Source organism: Berghia stephanieae, chromosome 1 (assembly GCF_034508935.2).
Source record: "Berghia stephanieae isolate SIO BIC M18660-M18661 chromosome 1, UCSD_Bste_1.3, whole genome shotgun sequence".
NCBI lineage: Eukaryota > Metazoa > Mollusca > Gastropoda > Nudibranchia > Aeolidiidae > Berghia > Berghia stephanieae.
Window position 1 is genome coordinate 11,923,367 of NC_088360.1, and position 8,024 is coordinate 11,931,390.

Genomic DNA, 8,024 nt, shown 5'->3' on the forward strand with positions numbered 1-8,024 from the left:
TCTTAATTTCTAAATCTTTATTTTTAATATGTTGTTGGGGTTAAAGATTACTAAGTACTCTTTATCAGTAGTTTCTTTATTACCATCCCCTCTGTGATCATTTAAATGGTGAGGTTTTCGATTTGGAAGTTGACAGTGCAAAATTTTACCTCTGGTTTGGCAATGTATAGATCAGGACATATACCTTCCATGTAACAGGCTTCAGTATTGGAAAATAATTCATTTGAATAGACAGATAATATCTTTCATTAAAAAAAAAAATTATGCCTTTTGCACCACGACATCATAAGATATCGCCGCCTAGGCATTCCACGAAGGAATATAGATAACTCATCAAACAAGATGTCTGAGGTCAACAGGAATCACCCATGTTGTCCAAGTGAGCAAATTGGGGGTTAATAATCTTGCTCAAGGAAAAAAACCAAAGTGCCTGAAGCAGGGCTTGAACCCGGGTTATCCGGATCACAGTGCAATGTCTTAAACACTCGGCCCCCCATATCTTTCATAGGAACAGTAAAATTGCATCGCTTTTTTTTTTTCTTTTCAAGGATCGTCTTGGGCTGAAAGAATTGGACAAAAGTGGTCGGCTTCATTTCCTCATAGCCGATGGCGATCATCTTCAGTTTACTGATGAATGGTTTGAGAAATACATCGTGCCCTTCCTCAAGTAACATCTTGGTTATTGGAGGAGCTGAAGCCATGACAATCGTTGCTCTTGATGATATTAGTTAATACTTATATTCCTTTTTTCCCCTTGCCATCCAAGAAATATTAGATGACTAAAGCTTAAGCTAATGAAAACAGATAGTATTGAACATGCCTTTTAATATTTAACCAATTTTTTGTCGTGAATTTTAAAGAAGTAAGCTTTAATTGATTTCTTCAAAATAACATCACTTTATTGTACATTGAGATCACTTTTGTTTAGTTTTGGATTTCATGTTAAGATAAATCAAAATCCTAAAACTGTATTGGCTAGTTTTCATTTATATATTATTTTCTTTTGTTTTTAACTCTGGTTTTAAGAAGACTTGATCCCGTTTAACATAGCTTTATGCTTTATTAACGTAGAAATTAGAATACTTTTTGTTATCTCATGTTATGTATAGGTAATGTCAATATACCATTTAATTGGTGCTGAGAATTCCACTACGAAAATATTTATTCCAACATGTGACATTATTTTTTATTCCAATTGATTAATACAAAACAGAGTGAAGAGAAATGCTCAACGCCTTTAATTCCTTAATTAATGACTGCCTTACGAATTGTACGTTTTCTGATTGTCATGGAATGTTTATAGCAATGGGACTGCATCAATACGAGTGCAAGCATAAGGTAACATTGAAATGTTTCAATTGAAGCAAAGTAGTGCAACGTTATGGTTAAACTCTTTTTAGGATGACAATGATAGCTGAAATGAGTAAAAATTATTGACACAGTTTTGTATTCAGGTGAAAAAAAAAAGAAAACTGTGCTTTGAGAATGAATCGACAGTTTTTTATTTTTAAATTTGAACTTTGTTCCCATTTGAAACCTTGTAATAATACCTTATTCTTGATTTCGATTTGAAGGTTTTTTGATATTTTCATAGAAGTGAAACTTTTGTATTTTTATCATGTATCTTGCATGATATGTATTGTATTTTGCGTGTAATAGTTTTAAATAAGGCCATGTTGAATAATCATTAAATACATCCCATTTTTTTGTTTTTTTTGCTGATTTTGTTTTTTTGTTTTTTGCTTTTCTTTGTATATATATAATGTATTGTTGTTTTGGAGAGCAGATCAATGGATTTATTCTCTTATGCTCCTGATAGCATTTGCCAGACAGAGCAGTCAGAAAATTAAAAGGTGATATATTTCCTTAAGATGCGGCTTTGATTAACTAAAAACCCTTAATTTGTAAGAAGAATATATATCAAAGCAGAAGCAACATATTTTTGGTCTGTTTTTTTTTTTTTAAATTGCTGTAAATGTTCGAGATTGAATTAAATGGGAACAATTTTTTATTGCTGCTGCAAATAGTCTCCAAGATAGACATAGGTGTCATAAATTGGGACATCAAAATTTACTTCTGATAACTAGAGGAGGGGAGAGGAAAAAAGCAGGGTAGGTATGACTTTCAGGCAAATCTAAATCTTAACAGAAGGGTAAGTGAAGGACAGACAAGAACCGATCTCTTCCTTTGCTAAGCAGAAAAGAAGAGTGACTGGATTGGAATGTTCTGGTGGTCGATGTTTGCAAGAGACCTGACAGTTTCATGATGATCGTCTCCTTTATTGTCATGTTTTTTATGTTTCTATAATTCTCTATTAATGTATTTGTCTAATAAAAAAAATAAAAAAAATTGTTGAAGCGAATGTGATATTACTTGGTTGATATTATCTCAATGGTCACAGTTTGGTAATGTTGATTGTAAGCATGAATGATTATAAATGAGTATTCTAATACTTCCTTTACCTTTGGCAACTTTTACGTTAAAATTAAAACGGTAAAATTGTAAATTCAGGAATGTATATTTCCGAATCGCAATAGATTGTAATATTTTTGGTTAAATAAAATCTCTAAACCAATTAAAGACAACTTCTGTTTTATTCTGTTTATTTACTGCCTCTACCACTGGAAACTTAGGCTGTCTTTTTGGGAGCAAATTTGATTACCCCACATTATGCAAATACGCACATTTGTTGCTCTTCAGTGCTCTTTTCAACATAGCTCAATTTACATAAAAGACTAGGCATTCATTTTCTTAAGGGACAGAGTCTTCTACTTGAAATTGTGATCACAATTCTCTTGTTTCCATCAAGATTCAAATCCAGAAACTTTCAGTGATGAGTGAACAAGCAAACAGCTTCAAACTGAACAGTGGGTGGGGTCTATTGACTTCCCGTGATGGGCAGGAGGTCACGGTGTCTTCTATCCCCCTTTATCTGTTTTCTGAGTTCTCTCTGTCTCTGTTTTGAAATGGGATTACTTCGTTTTGTCCTGACCCTTGCCGGAGTCATTGACTGAGAGGGAAGCAGTGAAATGTATGGTGTTAGTTTTGGGAGATGATATTATTTTCCTTGTTAATCATCTCTGTTATATAATGATGGTTACCTTTTTTTTTTGAAGATATCTAGTAAACATTTGGGTGTGTTCCTCTTGAGTGGGATCCTGTACTGGTGTCTGGATGAGACTTTTAGGTGCCCACAAAGTACATTGATGGTATGCTCTTGGAATCTACTTCTGTTCCCAGTTTGAATCATTTCCCCTTAGTTTTACTTTTTTTGGGTGCTTTAATTGCACTTCTAGAATTTTTTGACCATCCCATTATCTTCCTTTTTACTGGCGCTGACACTATTTATGTCGCAAAACTCTGAAAAACAAAACTGAACAATACGCATTTTCATTTTTGGTTCATGTAGGGCGAGAGTTGGTCTTGTGACTTGCTTTAGTGGAGAGGCCACTCAAATCATGTCTTTTACCTCCTTATTCTGTTTTTCCTTTCCATACTGCTTTCTATCTTAATCCTGGGATGTGATTATTTGGTTTTGCCAAATCCATGACTGTGATCCGTAACTGAGAGCTATGCTCCTTTTCTCTCAGTTTCATTTCTAATTTTGTTGGGTCAGAATATTCTTAAAATGCTTCCGAATCATCTGTTGTGATATGAAAAGAATCGAAATGACATTACTCTGGAACATTTTCAATTTGATTTTGGCCTGCAGTTTAAAAAAAAAAAATTATCTCCAATTTTCCTTCAGAATTGCAAATGCTTGATTTAGCTTGCAGATTCTGTGTTTTAGATCTTTGAGTTTCCATCTTTTGTTACTCTTGATCCAAAATAAATGAAGTCCTCTGCTCCTAAATAAATGAAATCCTCTAACTCTTCTATTCTCTCGTTGTGTGCAATCCTAATTATTCAGTCATTACAAAAATAAATAAATTATACCAACAAATTCAAGTTTAATTCTATTTTTTAAAAAATTAAAGTTTATTTCTTTTGGCAATGGGATAAATTTGGAAAAGTCGTTTTTTTCACTCCAGTATTAAAAAACATACAAAAGTGAAAAAAATGTATGCAATGTTATTTAGTTGTCGGGGTATTTTTTGTGGTCTATTTGTAAAACATAATAAACACAAATGGAAAAAATATATACCAAAGAAACAGTTCTAAGCTTTTCTGGGTTTCATACAATTAAGTAAAGCGTCACTGAGTGACGAGGCAATATGTGACGAAATTGGATTGGTTGTAGAGGTTTTTGGGCAGGCCTGAGCCTTTCTCTATTGAAATAAATTCCTATAATATCACGAGCTCAATGACTCAATAACTGAGTGGATATATCTGAAGTACTTTGATGATGGATGAGACAAAAGAGACATTTCACTATAACCAGGATGACTTATTCAGATTTTTTTTTTTTTTGCGCTTAGCAATGATTATCAATCAACCTTCAGTTTACTCAATTTAACAACATTGGTGATTCCTGATGATAACTGTATGATTGTTTGATGAATAAATTATGCTCGCTGTCAAAATGATTTTATGAAAGAACCTTAATAAGATGTAACAAAAAGAGGACTAATTTTGTTTCACATCATAGATTTGAATAGAAAGAAGCATTTTACAATTTTATAACTGCATAAAGTCCTTAAAGAAGATATGTGTCAAACTTACAAACTCCACATTCAAGACAATGATTGAGAAATTATCCACTGAAAAACCATGTACCTTATAATCGCAATATAAAAGATATAATAATTTTTACCTTAAAATCTTTACATGTTTTTCAAACAATGTCACGTTTCTAAGAAGTAAATAAAATGAATTTGTCTAAAGACTAAAATTGCTCATCGTTCACATTCTGACATATATTTAAAAAACATGAACGATAGAGGTGAAAACATTAAGATGTACATTAACAACCATTTATCACAGATTTTAATATAATTTTACTGTGTAATAAACCAAATTTCTTGTACATACATGACCAAACTGCTGTAAAAGCAAACACAAAAACAAAACAAAACACATACATACCCATACACCCATAAACAGACACAAACTCTCTCTCTCTCTCTCTCTCTCTCTCTCTCTCTCTCTCTCTCTCTCTCTCTCTCTCTCTCTCTCTCTTCATCAACTGATAAGACAATTAAGCTGTAAAAAAATGTATTTTTAATTACATTGTAAAGAAATGTTTAAAACAGTTTACTTATGCCAATTCATCTCATGCACTCAGTTCAGTCACTTGTCTCTTCAGACCATCTCCTCCCGCTTGTCCCGATGGATTTCCAAGGAGGCCACCAGGCTGTGCTGGGTCTAAAAGGACTGATTTTCTTTTCACCGCTTCCCACGCCATCTGCCGGGCCATCTTTCCATCCATCTGAGAACTCAAGAATTCAGAAATGTCTTCCAGAGCTGTCTCCATATTGACTTGTAATTCTGATACTCTGACGCCATTGATTGACGATTCTTGTTCCAGTTTACTCAATTCTGCCTCGTTGTAGAGTCCACTTAACTTATAATATTCAGCCAAGGCTCCATGTAGCTTGGTCTGCAGGGATTTCAGCTGGAATACAAAAGGGGACTAAACTTAAGAGAAAATTAATGAGAACTCTTGGTTTCATTCAATCATTTAATCCAATACATACAAGAATGGAATGGCTTGATATGGACACAGTATAAGTTGATTAATGTAGGGATGAGATTTAATTTTTACTTACACACTTAAAAAAAATAAATTTGGAGAAAAGTTAGAATAAAAAGGAGATGAAATATAGAAGGTGGGTTGTTGATAGATGAAGGAAGGGAAATCGTGCAATTCACTATAAAATGAAGCTATTGTACTCAGCTACACGTTTATATTAACGACGACTTAAATAGGGATGGGAGACTATATTGATAAATAGTTTACATCAGCGATTACGTCTTTGTATGATCCTTAAAATGCAAATAAACAAATATCATTTGAGTTTGGCAGACGTTCATGAAAACCTAACATTATGTTTATAAAAAAAGATAAGTTATTTGAAATTCATTCCTGAACAAATAGTCTATATTTTAAAAGTCACTTTTAAAATCTACTTCTTTATTTTTTAAAAGAAAATTCAATACGTGTGTTGCATGTATCATAATTCCATAGAATTTCCTTTTTTTTTTGGGGGGGGGGGGGGGGGGGGGGGGATAAGTAGTGGTAGTAGTAGTAGCAGTAGTGATGATGATATTGATGCTGATGATGATGATAATGATGGTGATGACGACTGTAATAAATATACCAATAATACTAATAGTGACATTTTTCTTATTCTTTATTAACAGACAAACTATGTTAAATATACCTGTTTTGTGTCAGTGATAGCAGCCTCAAATTTGACCCTTTCTTCATAGCTCCTAAGCATTTGCTCCTTACACACAACGTAATCATTTTGAAGTTGTCTGTATCTCGATGCCAGTTCTTTGTTTTTATCCACATAGCGGTTCTTGTCATTCTGAAAAAAATGAAAAGCCTTCACATGTATTTTATACATTACGATTTTAAAAAGTCCCGAAAGGTTCAAAGCTTGCATTATTAAAATTAGATGCACCTTAAAGGTTGTAAAGAAGTTGAATATATTCTTTCTCATTAAACAGCAATAAAAAGCTGAAAGCAGGTTTTCCAATAGGTTCTTGATCCATTAAGTAATAATTACATTCAGAATATTCACCATGGAAAACGGTATTGTGATAAGGGCTCACTTTGACATTTTCAATAATTCTGTGGTTTTTAAAGTCAATAAGCCAATCGGAAAACAAGGAAAATAAAATCCTAACTGAAATGGTGTCCGTGAAACATATACAGATACAAAGTTTTACTTTATATGAAGCAGAAAGTATGTTCTGATTTACAATAGTTGATTGCACGTCTACTTATTATGTAATGCAGGGATTGTGATTTTTTTTTTTTTAAAAGCTTCCAACCACCATCTACAAAAGGAATTCAGAGATTATTTTAATGGAACCGTGACATCTTTTCAATTACCCGTGTTGCCACACAATGAAATACAAACTATGGCCAAATAAACAACCTTGCCCAAAGGATTCAATGTTATTGTTGAAATTTCAATCAAATAGTATAATTTTAAAGTCAATGAAATAAACAAGTCCGAATTAAAGAGTGCTCATGACAGCTAGTTAAACAAAAGAACATCAGGATATCATCATTTTAAATAATAGTCTTCCTTCTGATGTTAATATTAACCCAATCTTTGAAAAATACGTTCTCTTGATGAAACAATTAGTAGAAGAAGAAGAAAATGAAGGAGGAGGAGGAGGAGGTAAAGAAAGGGTAAGAAGAGGCAGAGGAACAATGGTCGGTGAAGGATAAGAAGAGAAGATGAAGGCGGAGGAAGAGGAGATGGAGTAGAAGAAAAGGAGGAAGAGGAGCTGTCAATACATTATATTTGTTTATGCATGAGAAATTAAATCAGACTCGTGAAATGTGTCGTCTTATTGGAGTTTCAATATACTTTCTAAATAGTAGAGAATATATTTACCTCATGTTTTTGAAGAACGTCTTTTCGGTCCTTCAACAAGTTTCCATGTTTGGTTCCATTGTTTCTGAGTCGTTCTAGAGTACAAAAATATAACAATATTTCAGTTTTATATTTTGCCTTCCATCCTCAACTTTTCAAAGAACTAAAGATTTTATTTTAAAATCTAAAAAGGTGTGTATGGTTTTACAAGATTTAAAACAATATTTTAAAGAATATAATTTGCAATGCAGTCTGATGATGAAATACTGAAACTGAAATATATGCCCTTTATGGATTACGTGCAGTCTTTGACTGGGCTGTCATTGTCATGACAAGATACTGGCGTTTTAATAATGATTTTTATCTATTATCTATCAATTTAAAAGTCAATTGCTTTAGCCATTTCGTTCTCATAAGCTTTGAAAATATTTTTCTTTTCAATTATTATTAAATCTATAATGATAATGCTAAAATAAAAATAACAATTTTATTGAAATAGTTCTTTCAGATTATCTTAGAGCAAAGGAG

At 32.7% G+C, this 8,024-nt stretch overlaps 2 protein-coding genes across 2 annotated transcripts in view; one reads left to right on the plus strand and one right to left on the minus strand.

Annotated features, from left to right (window-relative positions):
- Nucleotides 1–2,580, plus strand: part of LOC144968034 (palmitoyl-protein thioesterase 1-like) — a 29,031-nt gene extending 26,451 nt beyond the window's left edge. Inside the window, exon 10 of the mRNA XM_078905993.1 lies at nt 549–2,580. Within this exon, the coding sequence (XP_078762119.1) occupies nt 549–671 (123 nt within the window). The 3' untranslated portion in view covers nt 672–2,580. The remainder of the gene's footprint in view (nt 1–548) is intronic.
- Nucleotides 2,581–3,959: 1,379 nt separating this feature from the next.
- LOC144968026 (coiled-coil domain-containing protein 178-like) overlaps nt 3,960–8,024 on the minus strand; it is a 29,713-nt gene continuing 25,648 nt past the window's right edge. Inside the window, exons 19-21 of the mRNA XM_078905981.1 lie at nt 7,518–7,591; nt 6,324–6,473; nt 3,960–5,554 (exon numbers count right to left, since the gene is read on the minus strand). Coding sequence (XP_078762107.1) covers nt 5,213–5,554; nt 6,324–6,473; nt 7,518–7,591 — 566 coding nt within the window. The 3' untranslated portion in view covers nt 3,960–5,212. The remainder of the gene's footprint in view (nt 5,555–6,323; nt 6,474–7,517; nt 7,592–8,024) is intronic.